The 17455-nt window shown below is 40.9% G+C and overlaps 1 protein-coding gene across 3 annotated transcripts in view; it reads right to left on the bottom strand.

Annotated features, from left to right (window-relative positions):
* Nucleotides 1–17455, bottom strand: part of TRIO (trio Rho guanine nucleotide exchange factor) — a 237274-nt gene that overhangs the window by 161018 nt on the left and 58801 nt on the right. For all 3 annotated transcript variants that reach the window (XM_061449239.1, XM_061449238.1, XM_061449236.1), the window contains exon 2: nucleotides 4924–4998. In XM_061449239.1, coding sequence (XP_061305223.1) covers nucleotides 4924–4998 — 75 coding nt within the window. The remainder of the gene's footprint in view (nucleotides 1–4923; nucleotides 4999–17455) is intronic.

Genomic DNA, 17455 nt, shown 5'->3' with positions numbered 1-17455 from the left:
GTATCATTATAAGTATTCACTTAAAGAAGTGATATCAAGTTAAATACCAGTACTGTCACTTAAGAGACCATCTTAAAATTGAATTTTGGGAGTATCAACCAGCATAATATTGTCACAATTCTGACAATGAGGAAGTACCTGTCAAATAAAAATCTAAACAAAGAATAGCATAGCACTACACTTATATATTACAGTCACATTCAAGTTTGACTGGCAGCATGACATCTCCAGCAATGGTGCTTTGTTATACATTTAACTTTTGAATCAGCAATTGTACAAATTAAATTTAAATTCAAAGTTACATTACTTTGTAGGCAAGTATTTAGAGGATACTCAGCACCCACCACAACTAATGCAGCAGCCCAGACAGAGCTCCCACCCGGGCATCCAGCTACAGGCTGTACCCTGCTCTGATGCCAGTACAGCAACAGGGAGCACAACTCTGGGACACGCGCCTAGGTAGAGGAGCTTCTCTGCTTTGTGACAGAGCTCCAGGAGAAGGGGAGAAGGCCAAGGAGCATCAGGGAGCCCAAGAGAGACTACTGGAATGGCACCCTACCATCCTGGGGCAGGCCCCACAGGCAGACAGGACGCACAATATGGAGGATTCCCCATCCTTTCTCTGCTTGACTGAAGGGATGGGGGATGATGGTGACAAGTTCCTGCCCAGAGCAGAAGGGGCATCTCCTCTCTGACTGCCCCACCTGCCCAGGTGGCTCTTGCATGACAGGTGTGTGCCTTTGCAAGTAGAACTGAACAGTAATGAGGACCATAAAGTAAAAAAACACAGGTCATGGTCACAGAAGACTCCCTCCTGAAGGGAACAGAAAGCCCCCTCTGCAGACCAGACTCACTTCCTAGGGAAGTGTGCTGCCTCTCCCTGGGGCTCAGGTTAAAGATGTGAGGAGAAAGCTTCCTACTCTGGTACAGCCCTCAGATTATTACCCATTATTGATCTTCCAGTTAGGCAGCAACAAAGTTGTAACATGAAGTCTGAGGGCAATCAAGACAGACTTCAGGGCCTTGGGATGAGTGGCTAAAGGAGCACAAGCATTGTTCTCTTCTATCCTCCCAGTTACAGGGAATAATGAGGAAAGAAGCAGGAAGCGCCATGTGATCAATACCTGGCTGAGCCAGCTGTCACCAGCCAGTTGATAAGGAAATTTTTTCTCATAAGGAAAAGCTTCTTCACCAAAAAGGATTGTCAAGCATTGGAACAGGCTGCCCAGGGAAGTAGTAGAGTCCCCATCCCTGGAGGTGTTTAGAAGTTGTGTAGTCATGGTGCTTAGGGACATGACAATGCTGGCTTAACAACTGGACTTGATGATCTTTTAAAAAGATCTCTAAGAAGACAAAAGTCTTTTCCAACCTAAATGATTCTATGATTAACTTCATTACTAGCACAGAGTTCAGGCATATAGTATTTCACACCAAATGGTATACTAGATGAGTAAATGGATACTATTTGAGCATTTAATTTCTAATTTTTATACTGTTTTTGGTTTGTGCAGATTCTGAATTGTCAGTTATAGTTTTTAATTTTGTTACCAATGCAGGGAATTCTGAATCCACTTAATATGTAAAGCAGAAAACCTGGCTTTGAGCAGTTCCACTCAGATGTATTTGCCTCATTCATTAAACTGCACAGAACCCTTCAACTGCACTACTGTTTAACTTGGTGTAGCTGAACAGTAAAATGCTATTTTATATCCAATACCTTCTAGTGACCACAAAATGTTACTATCACTAAATGCTGAAGTCAAGTCGTAGGCTATCTTTATCAACACCTGTATTATAATACTCACACATTCTTACAAGCTAAATTTCCCATATATGTTTCTCAACCACAGATGTGTAACTGTTTTCTCCTGTTCCATGGAAACTCAGAAAAACAGTATCATCTGTCCTGAATGATTTATCATTGCAAATCAGTGTTACTAAACAAAGTATAAGAAAACCAAAAACAAACAAACACCACCCACCCCCCCACCCCCCCCCCAAACAAACGCAAAAGCAAACCAAAAACCTTTGGAAAGGAAGGCCAAAAGCAAATTAACGAAACCAGGCACTCAAAAATTCATCACTATCCTCCCCAGCACAGTCTCTGTGTGTGCTTGGTTGAGACACCAAGCCAAGCTGTCAAGGTATCCAGGGATTTTTCTACACTGGACACATTGCCCGTGAGGCACCAAATTAAACTCAGAAGAGGCAAAAGCATTTCTATCAAGCTGAAATGCCAGACACCTAAACTTAAAAGGAAATTAATATTCTTATTAATATTCTTAAGAGGGTCATTTTTCATAACCCTCTTAAGAGGAACATGAGAATAAAAACAACTGAGTTGTCCCATTCTAAATGGAGAGAGGCAAGTCTGATCTTGACCATCCTGTCCCAATTGCCAAGCAGAGAGCTTTGATTATTTATACGTAGCAAGTGACAGGATAAAAAGAAGACAGAAGCCACAAGAGCCAGCACTGAGATTCCAACAGCCCGGGCCTCTGCTCAGCTCCAGAATGATCAATGGGCTCCAAAGCTACCAAGCTTAGCTGGAAGTCTGCTGCAGCCCTTTACACTGTCCTCAGCGCGCTTCAGGTCATCAGCTACAGATCTTAAAAATTTACATTTTGACTGGTAAATGCTACTGCTTCCAACCCCCCCAGGAAAAAGTGCTTGATAGCTCAGGGTGGAAATTCTTCCTTAAAAAGCAGGAGCTAGCAGTAGCAGGGAAAAGCATGATCTGAATTGTCTACAACACTAACCATTTCAAAAAAATGCCTTGTTACATGCGGTCAACTCAGATCAGTCTCCAGGCCTTTTCCTAACAGAAACTCCTGTATCATGCGATTTCCAAACATGGCACAGGAAAGAAACCCATATTCTTTATGTCATTTTGGATGCCACTTCAGCTGGTTCCCAGTTCCACATGCACCACAGACAAAACCAATTCCTAAAGTACGGTGCTTAAATTTCTGATAAATTATATACTGAAATTTCTGTACACTGGAGACAAAGTCTGTTGCACAAATTTCAGGGCAGGTCTAGATGAGTAATGAAGAAATCAACACAGCCTTCATTTTTGGTGAAAAGAATTTCACTATCCAGTGTTAAATCAGACACCAAAATTGTAAATATTGAGTAAATAAGTCCCTAAGACCTGTTGCGGTTTTTTTAATCAGCTATGCTGAAAGCTTTTTTAAGTCTTTTTCAATAAATAACTCATTTCCTTTGTTCCTGATACTCCTTTGTCATACACAAACATACATAAAAGCAACAACGTATGAGGCATCAGGTGGGAATTTTGTCTCACAATACTTTATCCAACATAATCCCCTATTTGTCCTGGTTTAACAAAAACATATGAAGCTACTACTGCCATTAGTAAGACTTCCAGTTTTACTTCTTTCTTTTTCTGTAACACCCCCCGCCCCCCCCCAGAATACTGAGATACTCTATTTATGCCAAGATGTGTCATATGCACAGCTGATCAACTCACATGAGTCATCCAACATGAATCACTTCTGTCTAGTGCACATCACTAACACCAGTCTTGTCAATGGTCTCCAAACAGTACCAAAATCCAACAGGACAAGTAGTGCAGCTTTTTCAGCAACTGCCTTTCTACCTAGTTTCAAAGGGCTTCAGTAAAGCTAAACAGCGGGATGTTTGAAAAGCAGGACAACTTTTCAAGATGTGTTTCCTCATATGAAACCAAGATAATTGCAGCTTGCAAGAAAATGCTCTCCTCATATAAGTATGTGTAGAGATGTCAGAGTATCTGTACTTCAACAGACTCCAGTTTTAACTTAATAAAATAAAAAACGCTTAATAAAAAAAATTGCACCCAAGATTCTATTCATACTTCATGGTTATATGAAGGCAAACCTTCATCAGCACTACAATTCATAAGTTCCTATACTACCAGGGAAATTTGCTCTGGACAGTCTGTTATATCACTCATTACAGTTGTCAGGACCTTTAAAAAAAAAAAAATCTTTTTTTCCTTTTCACCTCTGCTTGACTCAGCAGAGTGGACAGGATGAAGTACTGTGAACCACACACTGTACTTGCAAGCATAAGCATCTATGCACAGCGAATCTCTAAGGAGTGGAATTTCAGGGATCATTTTGTTTGTTTTAATATTTACAGATAAGAGCTTTATTTTTGGAGTTCTTGACAAATTATTTAATAAAAAAGCCCTTTCAAGTATGAGCCTGTCCTCTAAATTATCTGACACTAATAATATGGCAAAGAGAATTGTGTTTAATCCCAATATATTTGGAAGTACTTACTTCAGAAAGTCACAAAAAATGCAGTTCACAAGAATAAGCACCTCAAGCCATCATTCCATCAAGTTACGTTACTTAGCAAGTAACTCAGCAAGAATATGTTGCTATATTCATTCATCTAAACCTTATTTTTAAATCCTCTGCTATTCCTCGTTAAGCAACCCACTTTAAGGTATATGCTGGAGATAGCTAAAACTAGATGGTAACTCATTTCACCATGAAGATAGTAAATATGTTTAGAAGATATGCAATGAAATTTGACTTCCGTGACAGAGATATTTCTCCAGTGTTTCAGATAGGCCAGTAACAAAGCCTGTAAGCAGAAATAAGAGAAGGAATACGACTACGATATGGCAGATTGTTCTACATTGTTCTAAATAATGTTGTTGGATATGCAGGGAGGACAGGACATGACCAGGACAACAAGAAGCAGTATGTTCCACATTCAACAAGATACTTATCTTCTTTATTACACGTCTTTTCACAATGCTCATGTTATGTTTGGGATAGCCAAATGGAATAGGTGCTACCCTAGCCATCCATGACATTTGTAATGATATATAAAAGTACTTAAAATACCATTTTACATGCGACTAGCAACGGACATGCATTCCACAACACAAGAAAATAACAGTACCTGAAAGGTATGCAACTTTTTCCTTTAGAATTGGCAATACTTCCATAGCCTTCATTTCATCATTTTTGCGAAACCCTGAAAAAAGGAAAAGACAAGATAATTAGTCAGAAATTCAGACAAGGCCAGCTTCTACATTTAATGAATGTATTGTAAAATATTTACCTTTGGAATATAATCTGAGTGTTATGATTACAGGAATCAAGGTAATGTTATGATAAAAGGTTGAAAAAAGTAAACTAAGCTTTTAAAATATATTCATGAACAAGTCATTGCTTTGACTAGCTAAGACAAATTACATGGTCTGTTAGAAAACCTTAGTAAAAAAACAGAATACTGGAATTAGCCTTTTCAATCAGTAAATAAAAACTAACAGTTGCGTTCTGTTGCTTTTAATTCCACTTTTACTTTATATTCCAGCAGAGACAAGCAGTATCAAGCTAGTAACAGCAGGTACCTTTAGAACAATTACCAGTCAAAAAACTCCAACCCAAAACCCAGCAAAACAAGACACAACCAAAACCCGCTAAAATTTCCAGGCCTCCCAAAAAAACACTGCACAGAAACACCTACAAAAAATCCCCAACAATATTTACATGCAACTTTCCTCACATCACTTTTATAAGCAGAACTGGGAGATAAGGCTCTCAACTGTGTCTTTTCTGCTGCCTGACCAGAGCAGCATTTTGTAACAGAGAGCACATTTTGTCATGCTAACTCTAGATACTCATGGAGTTTGAAAGGGTCCCCAAGGTGAGTGATTACAGTCAGTCTTGCAAAGCAGCACACCACCAGCTTGCCCCTCCTCCCTACTTCCATTACATTTCTGTGGCCAGATTCTAAACTTCTGCCTTCCTTAATAAGTAAGACTTAGGGTGCATTTTATATTCCTTACATTCCATATTAACCTGTACAATATAAAATTAGTCCCTTTGGGGCCCATCTTGTTCATACTGCAAAAATTGGGTGGTTATGTACCCACACTTCAACTAATTCTATGGTCCTTCCCACTCTTTCTGAATTCATGTGGGGTTTCTTTTTAAATCTCATTTCTGAGCACAGTACTTCTTTTGCGGTAAGAGGGAAGTGCTCACTTCTCTATCACTGTTGAAGCCCAGAAGGGCTGTTAAGTAAGACAGCCCAAATAGCTTGCTACAAAACAGTCACTGTGCTCCTTAAAAGCAACAGTGAGCTATTTAGAAGGTAGAATAAGCCTCTTAAGTATTTATAGTTTCAGGGAAATCTTGCAAGACCAAGCTCTTGTGTGTAAGTGGCAGTCTCATCTAAAATACATTGTTCCTCCTCTGTGCCTCTAAAGACGGCAGCAGAAGCTGCCACTGATGCCCAGCAGGGAGGTCACCATTTCTCTTCCTCCTCAAAAATACCCAAATGTTTCACACCCTTTTGTCTCGGGCTCTGAGCTTGAAGAAAAGAGCTGTGCACTTCACAGCTAAAACCTCAAGGTGTCATCAAGTAATATAAGCAAGATTAATATATTTAACTTATATCACAGGTTTTCTATTCCAGCCAGCAATACTGAGACTTCTGTGCCACTATAATACCTAGTTATGGGCACTACCCTTCAAAACAGACCCAAGACACCTAAAACAGAGTACTCAAGAGACAAAGACGGCCAGGTGTTTACATGTCATGAGCTATGAGGAAGGACTAAACCAAACGACACTGTTTAGTCTAGAAGCCCTCAAAACACAAAGTCTAGTGGTGGCAAAAGGAAGCTGGTTAGAATTATAGTGAGAGGTTTACTTTAGGTAGTAGAAGTTTTGCAAAGGAGAAAACTGTGAAGCAGCACACAGGATTGCCTGTGGAAGATTACGGATTATCCATGGCTAGGGATTTTTTAAAAATGCACTTAGACAAGTATCTGTCAGCAATAGGTGCCTCCGGTTCACTGTAACTGAAGTGTTTGCCCAGGACATTGTCTCAGCACACACAGATAGCAAAAAAAAAAACAAATCAACAAATCATACAACCATAGAATAGTTAGGGTTGGAAAGGACCTTAAGATCATCTAGTTCCAAACCCCCTGCCATGGGCACGGACACCTCACACTAAACCATATCACCCAAGGCCTCGTCCAACCTGGCCTTGAACAATGCCAGGGATGGAGCATTCACAGCCTCCCTGGGCAACCCATTCCAGGGCCTCACCACCCTAACCGGAAAGGATTTCCTCCTTATATCCAATCTACATTTTCCCTGTTTAAGTTTTAACCAGTTACCCCTTGTCCTATCACTACAGTCCATAATGAAGAGTCCATCCCCAGCTTCCCTATAGCTCCCCTTTAGATACTGGAAGGCTGCTATGAGATCTCCACACAGCCTTCTCTTCTCCAGGCTGAACAACCCCAACCTTCTCAGCCTGTCTTCATACGGGAGGTGCTCCAGTCCCCTGATCATCCTCGTGGCCCTCCTCTGGACTTGTTCCAACAGTTCCATGTTCTTTTTATGTTGAGGACACCAGAACTGCACACAATACTCCCAGTGAGGTCTCACGAGAGCAGAGTAGAGGGGCAGAATCACCTCCTTCGACCTGCTGGTCATGCTCCTTTTGATGCAGCCCAGGATACGGTTGGCTTTCTGGGATGCAAGTGCACACTGAAGCCAGCTCATGTTTATTTTCTCATCAACCAACACCTCCAAGTCCTTCTCCGCAGGGCTGCTCTGAATCTCTTCTCTGCCCAACCTGTAGCTGTGCCTGGGATTGCTCCGACCCAGGTGTAGGACCTTGCACTTGTCATAGTTAAACTTCATAAGGTTGGCATCAGCCCACCTCACAAGTGTGTCAAGGTCCCTCTGGATGGCATTCCTTCCCTCTAGCGTATCGACCCAACCACACAGCTTGGTGTCATCGGCAAACTTGCTGAGGGCGCGCTCAATCCCACTGTCCATGTCAGCGACAAAGATGTTGAACAAGACCGGTCCCAACACTGATCCCTGAGGGACACCACTCGTTACTGGTCTCCAGCCGGACATTGAGCCATTGACAACAACTCTGTGTGCGGCCATCCAGCCAGTTCTTTATCCACTGAGTGGTTCATCCATCAAATTGATGTCTCTCCAAATTAGAGACAAGGATGCCATGTAGGACAGTGCTGAACGCTTTGCACAAGTCCAGGTAGATGACATCAACTGCTCTACCTCTGTCCATCAGTTCTGTAGCCCCATCACAGAAGGCTAGCAAATTGGTCAGGCAGGATTTCCCCTTAGTGAAGCCATGCTGGCTGTCACCAAGCACCTTGTTGATTTTCATGTGCCTTAGCATGCCTTCCAGGAGAATCTGCTCCAAGATTTTGCCAGGCATAGAGGTGAGACTGACTGGTCTGTAAGTCCCTGGGTCATCCATTTTACCCTTTTTGAAAATAGGGGTTATATTTCTCTTTTTCCAGTCATTAGGAACTTCACCTGATTGTCATGATTTTTCAAATATGAAAATCATCTTCCAGCCACTGATCAATTTCCTGCTTTTCCATGAATACCATAAAGCCAAACCAAACGCAAAATTAGATGCCTGTTCTCAGAAGGGTTGACCAGGAAAACTGGTTCCTTGGGTAAGCATGCTGCATGAAGCATTTCTACACAATAGACAGCATTTTGCAATTACACAGCAACTCCAGACTGACCAAACTGTGGAGGCACATAGGTATTTCTTAGGCAGGAATCTAAGATAGCTCAAAGGAATGCCTTGTATTATTCCTTCCTTTGGAGTACTGGCTATGAGTTACCAACCTTTTACTTAAACTGCCTACAGTTTTGTTCCTACTAGGTTTTCATTTAGTACAGGCTAAAGCTTAAAATAAGACTTCAACAAAAACCCTGGACTTAAAGAACTCCTCTCAGAAGATAACAAATACCTTTTTCAATCTTGAAATACTTGGACTTTAGTTCTCTGCACATTTAGGCACATATAGGCACATTTCCAGAGTTAAACTTTTTTTAACATGCTTTGAGCCACCCTAAGCTTAATACCAATTTAGCATGCTTAGCTTTCATATCAACCATGGCAACTCCTTTTCTTTACAGTAAATTTAGAGGTAGAAAACACTTTCTCCTCACCTAAAGAGCATGCAGAAACTAGTGCTGTTCTTTGCTGTCTATTTTAGCACAAAATTACCCAAGACACTGGGGTTACCACAACTTGCTTGCTCAGATTTCTAAGCCTTTAAACTACTTCACCTCAGATGATGCACAGTAGCGGCACATTTTACTTTGCCTGTGGCATATAAAAAGCAAGAAGCTTTTAGCTAACATTTCTTTGACTATTAAGGGGCTGCTCAAGGTAAACACCCTAGCAAATACGTTAGGGCTTGGCTCGTGTTCTGGATCTGCATATCCTTCAGGCTGTCTGCCTCAGATTATCATATTCCTGTTGCTCTAAACAGTCAATTTTCATTCCAGTTCTGCAGTGTTAAAGCATAACTGAAAAGACTGCGGGGATTACAACTGATGAAAGAATGCTGGGGAGCAGAGAGGGTGAATACAGCAAGAAACAGAGCTCCAACAGAGCAATAATAACACAAAAAGCAGCAATAAAGCAGGTTTTAAGGGCTTGGGGTGGGTCCTCCCCTCCCTTTTTAAAGCCTTTTCACCACGGAACATTTGCTACTATGAGGATTTCATTAAAAAAAAAAAAAAAGAAAGAAAATTAAAAGGCATTTGCCGCACTCAAATGAAATGCCATAAATATCTGCACCAATCTCTCCCTACACAGCTCCCAGCCTCCGCGCCAGCCGGCTGCATCACATGTTCCTGAGGGTGATGTCATCCTTTCCCGGCCGGCCGGCTGCAGCTCCTGCGCCGCGGTGCTGCGGCAGTGCCCCAGCCCGGCACCCATCTCGCCGGCAGCAACGGAGCCAGCAGAGGTGCCGGTGGCAGACCCGCTCCCGGCGGGGTGGGCTCAGTGGAGGATCACAACCCAAGCCTGCACTTGGCTAGCACGGACTTCAAGTGGGCTTTCATTCCTACGGCACACGCTTCTCTTTTCAAAGAGATGCGTGTGCATGTATGGCACGTATTTGTGCTGCTCCTTTCACTATCCACGTCACCTAATAAAGCCTTTTTATTTGAAAAATGTGGGGGTTAATAATAAATCCTACACTAGTACCTTTTAAAGACAATTTCAGTCTTAACCAGGAAAACCACCCTTGGTATTTTCAAGACCTATTAAAGGAATACTAATTTTACAGTTTCACATTGTTAATAGGTAGTATATGCCCTTCTATTGTCTCATACATCATAGACACTTTTCCCTAACTACCAGTCAAGAGGAAAGAACATCACCTTATGCTAATTAATATTCAACTTCAGTAGGTTAAGTAACACCTAAGTAGTCCATTTCAATTTAAGAGGGCTTCCCCCTGCCCCATGAAGCTTTCAGGATTACACAATCCCCCGAGTTATATACAGCCTTCTACTAGCAGTCTGTTATTACAGAGTAGCTACTGAAATGTTCTGTCACATGACTAAAGATCTTTAAAACATGCAAACAAGAAAGAAACAAAGAAAGCTACCTAAATTTTTCATACAGATACCTGCACTGCAAAACAAAGAAGTCTTTCCCACAAACACACCACCTCCTCTTTGCCCCCACACCTTCAGAGCCAGAAGACACCATCAGCCAGTCAAATTTAAAAATTACATTGTCTGTATTAACCCTTTTTCTCATGCTGTACAAAACTAACATTTTGCTGCAATGTATTAAGTTATCCAGGTTAAAAGACCCATGAAAAGAAGCATTCCTGGGTACAGGTATTGCCCCTAGGTGGTTTCCGAGGCCCTTTATCCAAACTGCCAGGAGAGCCCCCTCTCAGTTGGGCTGCAAGTGTTTGTCACATCCCAGCATGAAGACCTGGCTGCAGAGCTGCATGTCCATTTGCCCTGGAGGACAAGAGTAACCCAGTATAAGGGGCCCCCTTTTGCCTGGAAATCAGAGCATTCCTTTACTTCTAGTGCTCCCCTGGCTATCCAACTTGCTGAAACTTCCCATGGACACTGAAATATGGTAAACAAGTCAACTTTACAGCAGGAACAGAAACTTGGTACCCTGTATGGTAGTCCATGCATCCAAGGCAAATGAAATTAGTCCAGGGCTGAGGCATCCTTCAGGCACAGGAAACAAGGTAACTTTGTTAATCATTTTGCACTGCAATGATCAATAACTAGTCTGCTCATTCTGTGCGGCTGACAAAATTGCCTTAAACATATCTTTTAAGTTAATAACTCGATTACACAACTGTGATACAGAACATTAGAAATGGCTTCCCCAAAGATGCACTGCTACATCAGGAACATAGAACTCTGTTACTTTGAAAGTATTTTCAGTGATATGCGTTGTTCATTTATAAGCAACAAACACTGACTACTAAACAGAAATTAAGACAGTAAAAGGACTCTGAAATTGAGGCTAAGATTAGCATCTCTTTGCTAGGAGGTTGATGAAGTACTTATCTATTGCTGTCACACATAACTGACTTTAAACTTCTAACACAAAGTTAGAACACCCGCAAAAAAAAAGGAATGCTCTCATCCTGAAAACTTGCACCTTTAAGAGCATAACTGCTTTTCACCTGGCAACAAGACCTTTCCACAGCTGCAAACAAAAAGAGCCAGACTCAACCAGAGCACATCAATGCTTCAGGTTCTCTTTGGACTTCAGAAGAATGACCCCTGTGTCATGTCACTGACAGCAAGCAAGTGCCTTGTCTGCCAGGCTGCTTCCTCTAGCACCATCCTTCTAACCCCTACCTGTTCTTTGACAGATACCCCATCCCAAACTGGAGAAACCTCTTTCAGTGAGTTATTTTCCAACAGAGTACTCTCTTCACTTCAAAGGACCTGCTCTGATAAGCTTCTGCTCAAATTCACACACTATGCTACGTTCTACAGGAAGGGGGAAAAAGCCACATAGAAATTGCGACAGCCACACTCAGGACTGCTACATTAAAGTCACAGTTCAGGTAGTAAGGGAGCTGGGTAATAATCAGACTGATTTAGGTTAGTCCTAAGTAGAAAGAACTATTTGCTAGAAGACAAGAGCTAAAACAACTTCCACAGGTGGGGATGAGACCATTTCCTAGCCAAGCAGCACTTTTCTGCATCTAGGTAAGGCAGCAGGAACTGTAAACTGCTCTGCATAACTCCTTGCATCCACCAGTCCCTTTGTGTGGATGTAGCTTCCCCTTGGAACAGACAGCCCCAAAACTTTAGCTAGTCAGCATTTAAGCAAAAAGAATCCAAGATGTTACAGTCTTTGGCACTTCTTCTGTTTCACAGCACGAATGATACCAACTACACAACTGAAATCTGAACTATTCCTCCCTTTAATAGCAAAGCCATCCTCCTAGCTGCATTTCAAGAGAAACTGCTTCCTAGTTAATTAAGCAAAAAGGAAAAAAGAAAAAAAAAGGAGTAAAGAAGCTCACGTACAATAAAATTTGTGCATTATTACACTGATAAAGGTTTCATTATTTGCCTTTTTCCCCCCCCCATATCATAACATGATGACATTGACTTTGTCATCCAAATCCATCGGTTTATTCAACTTTCTTATCAGTCAACAACTGTGTATGACAAACCTCAGCTGCAATTTAATTTATACACCACCTCCCAGTGTCCAGAAAGAGAACATAGAGCAGGTTCCTATTCTCCCATTTTGCCATGGAGAGTTTTTCAAATAGGACCGTGGGCAAACTTCTAAATATGCTATTACTCTATGAAAAATAATTTTAAGCACGATAGGAGGAGATTCACAAGCAGCCACTGTAAAGCCTTTTACATCCTTACTCTGAAGTTACACAGAAACGAGGACAGATTAAGTGAGTAGAACCATTTTACTCTTTCCTTCAATCAGATTTACAAGAAATGATTGCTGAACTCCAGAAGTTCTTGGGTTTACAAATTAAATCAAACTACTGAGGTAAAGGCAGAGTAAGAAAACTGAAGTTTCATAAATCAAAAAATTAAAACAAACAAACAAACAAAAAACCACAAAAAACCACAAAACAGTACTAATTGAGAATACAGCCCAAAAAGCTGGCAAAAGGAAGCAAAAGCTAACTAAAGTTAGTGAATGTATGGGATTACTGATAGCTTTTCTTGATTTTAACTCAAGTATTTTAAGTGGCAATCTCAATTTTATGGTAGGCTTAATAGTTTTGTATGCAAGTAAAAGATTCATAGAGCAATCAGAGCTGTCAATTCACCAACTGCACTGTTATCGCTTCCCATTATAGACATTGCCTATATTCAGTGCTGCTCGGCAATCTCACACCATCTTCCACATTGCAACAAAGCAAGAGAATTCAGGAAAATTATGGCAAGGACTGCAATTTTATTTCTTCTCTGAAGCTTCATGAGTGTGCAGATGACCAGTTTCAAATGGTATAATGGCAATTTATCTCAGGAACACTAAATTTTAGGTATGCCTCTTATGGCATCTTTAAGACCATATATCTTTCTTTTTAGAAGCAAATAAGAAACTATCAGCAGATTTTTCTTAACTGACATACGGATCCACTGGGCAACATTAGCAACCTTGGCATTCATCATTTATGCATTCACTTTTTCTTGGTCCAGATTCTAAAACCTCCAAGTGATTCCAACAAAGACACAAGCTTAGAGGCATATAACCAGAGGGGCACGATTTCAGTGTTTTCCAGGAGCCACAGTCATGATCTTAAGCAAAGTATTTGTTGTAGCTAACAGCTATTAATTCAATGTTAAGAACCCAGTCCTGAATTTAAAGCAGTATCAGGACTACGACATGAATACACTTTTGACGCCCTTCAGCTCTGGCCAGGCTCAAAATCGGAAAACATTACACCTTAAACCCCTCACTTTAATCACAACAGCTCACAGAACGACCCCCCCACTTCCCATTTTGTTTTGCACTCTATGTACTCTTCATACATGCTGCGGGCAATTGCACCACATCAGTACCGAGCTGGTATGCAGTGCTACCACATGGCAACCAGGGCCTCACAGAAGTGTACAGCTGAGAAATTCACTTGCCGTAAAAAAATGAGATTCATTAGAAGGTTACTAGCTCTTTAAGCTGCCTGCATTTTTTTTTGTTTTGGCATTTGTGCCAAGTGCAAGATGTTCTCTCTTACTTATTTTTAACAGCTCTGTGGTATATCCTGACACCAGAACGCACCTCTCCTGTCTGTATGTTATGGGGGGGAGCACAATGACATACAAAGAGATGAGGGACAAGAAAAGGCTACTAGTGTAGTTGTCAGCAAATACTCAAGCAAGATCAAATACCCCAGTGGAGTGACCATCCTTTTCGTGAAAGCTTACATACTCATCTATCCCTCACTTTGGGAAACAAGCTACCTCAGGTTTGTACTGCAAAACTTGTTGAAGAGCTGCCTTAAGAACATAAGTTGAGAAAATCTCCAAATCCTAAATCACTGTTAAAAATCTGCAGTCTCATTTTAATCAAGTAACAGGAACCTTAGAGTTATCTATATTTCGTAGCGAAGACCTTCCCAAACAGAATTCCCCTTTGATCCTATGAAATGTACAAGCCAAAGAACAAACATCCATTTTTCAACTGAAACTTAAGATGATCAAAATCTGACCAGTTTCCCTTCGCTGAAGTGAGGAGAACTGTGCTCTTAAATTTATCTATCCATTTGGGATGTTCAATCTGTTCCTGCTGTCCTACCAATGTTGTTGCAAGTCAATTTGTTTTGGTGGCAACTGCTCATCCATCCCCAAGTGCGCAATACTCCAATTCACTGCCCTGCTGAGGTGGCAAACCTTGTAGTGGTGTTCAAATACAGCAGCAGCACACTGCTTTCACTGCAGTCAGATACTTTCCCTATTGATGTTTGCTACAGACACTCATGGCTGAATGGGCCTACACTGTCAGGGCTATCAGAAGGGTACCCAGCCTCCTATAAATAATTGGTTTAACATACAAATGTTTTAGCAACAAGTCTATAAGCATTTTTACTTATTTTTCTGTTCAAAAAAACACAGATCAAGTGAAAGGCAGTAGCTTCTAAATTCTGCGCAGCAACAGCTGGAACATAACATTTTAGATCATGTCCTTTGGCTCTTGTTCCAAACCACCATCTGGAGAAATCTCTTTCTACACTGAAACTGATGAAGACTGCAGCAAGAGAAGTAAAAATAAGCAAGTTAAAACAGATTGAAAATCGGCCTGCATTGTTTTATCCTGAGCAACAATGGGAAGAACTATTTCCATCAGTCCCAAAATCAATCAAATATACCAAAACCAGATTGCATATTCTTCAAAAGAAATTCCTTTTTACAGCACAAAGCATTGGTTTCGGGCTTACTATCGTTCATAGTCCCCAAAATTAGGCATTTACTGTCTTTTTTTTTTTCCTTGTGTCCACCTTTTTTTTCCAAATACGGACAAATTTTCTCAACACTTTTGTCACCTTAGGAGATTCACATGCAAAAATTAAACTAGGTTACATTTATACTTGGAGACATTAATACTTAAACATCCAGTTTTTGTTGAACACTCCTTCCCTCCCCCTTTTCCTTTTTTTTTCCATGACATTTTATATTCCTTCTGTGGCAGAACTAGCAGTTTGCAACAAGATGCATGTCAAATAACTGGATTTGTGAACAGTGCTCATTCCTTCAAAGTCCCGTTTTATTAGTTTGCAGCTGTAAGGAGGTTGAACTCCAAGAGCACCAAGACACAGGAAATGTAGGACGAATCCAAGCTTCTCTGCTACGTTACAGTGCACATACAATAGGTGAACGTGAGGAAGAAGGGGAAGACACTTTCCTTCACCTTACATTGTAAAAACAGTCAAGTGCATATGGATTCAAACAGAGAAAAGAATCAACCAGAGCTTGTTTTACACTGCCCTTAGCTTCAGATGTGTGACTGTTAGAAACATTTAGAGGGAGACAAAGTTTTATATCCGAGCTTCTCCCTGTTCTCTTTTTATCTTCTTACCTAGCCAATTTTATTTCAAACACTGATTAACATATGCTATGGCTAGAATGAACCAACTGAAAAAAAAAAAAAAGAAAAAGGAATACTGATCAGGAGTCCACAGGGAATTAAAGCTTGGGTATTTCATTTCTAATATGTGAGTGGTTGCTAACAGCAACCTATCTCCTTCCCTCCCTGCTTTTAAAAGGGAAAGCAAGATGAGTGTGAAATGCCAAAAGAGATGTCCAATACCCATCTCATTTGCTCAAGGATTCCATTAGAAATTATAGCTTGAATTACTCTGAGGAGGTGCATGCATATTGTTAACCCACAGGCTGCGTTCATGAAAAATCCAGGTTTAAGACAATGGAAGACAAGGAAAGCAAACGAGTGATTGCTCTGCTGAGGCAAAACGGAGCGATGCTCAGGCTGGGTGGTAGGGAAGCAGTGCAGCACAGCTTGAGCGGCACGCAAGCGGGTGACAGCATGGCTCCACAGCACACATTACATCATCAGCTTTGTGCAGGGCTGAGCCATTGCCCCACTCGGGAGGAGCGCTGCCACATGCTGCATCCCTGGATCCATCCCCCAGACCTTACGGAGGCAGAAACATGAGCAATCTGAAATCACGCAAACCTTCCTCTCCTCACCCTGCCCAAAATCCTCCCCATCTGATCCCTCTGGCAAATTTCATTAGAAACAAAAAGACCCTTTCCACGCTTGCCTCTGCAAACGGATTTCACTCAAGAACCAAGAGAAAGGATTTTGCAGATTGTCACAACTAAGAAAGGGAGGTTTCGTTCTTCACTTATCAAATTTGTTCTAGCAGATTATTTCCTTCAGATGACAAAGGCAAGTAGTCTGAATCTCATTAGAGCCACATTTAACACAGGTACCAAAGTACACAAATTTAACCTGAATCAGGGCACAGTGTTATCCATGAACTCCACTGACTCAGCTCCTTCTATGTTACTGTAACAAGAACAAGATTAACATCTTGCCTTCGCTTTCATCTATTTCTGTAAATTGATATACATCATTATAAATGCAGCATTCACAACTCTGGTCAGAAGCACACTCCCAAACTCAGCACTCAAAACCAAGAAAAAAAATCTCTCACCAGCTCACCTATCTTCAAGTCATAAGTAAATTTGTTTGAAAATGATCTTTATTAAAGATATGTAGCATATGCAATAATGAGATACATAAAACAAAGCAAGCAAGTCCTAATGCTATTCAGGACAGAAGCATATAGGCATTCAGATATCCTGCTATTGGTTTCTATAGCTTTAATATTCACATACAGATTCAAAAAATTGATATCTATTAAAATAGTATCAAATCTCTTTGGTAACAAGTTACCTGGAAGTAGGGGCACTGCATTATACTCAGAAGAGTGCTAATCAATCTTAAAAAAAAAAAAAAAAAAAATTTGCATAGGAAAATCTTGCTCATTTTACGGACCAAACCAGACAAAAGCTGTTTTAACTTGACTGTATCTCGCCACTTCCTACTACTTGCCAGCACAATAAATCCAGTCAAATACTAGTGAGCTCCCTCCTATTTCATGCTCAAATTTTTAACATCAAAT

This window comes from Pezoporus flaviventris, unplaced genomic scaffold, assembly GCF_033815535.1.
Source record: "Pezoporus flaviventris isolate CSIRO_AGI_PZ_B2104156 unplaced genomic scaffold, CSIRO_AGI_Pfla_v1 ptg000007l, whole genome shotgun sequence".
NCBI classification, from domain to species: Eukaryota; Metazoa; Chordata; class Aves; order Psittaciformes; family Psittacidae; genus Pezoporus; species Pezoporus flaviventris.
This window is presented reverse-complemented; position numbering and strand designations above follow the sequence as displayed.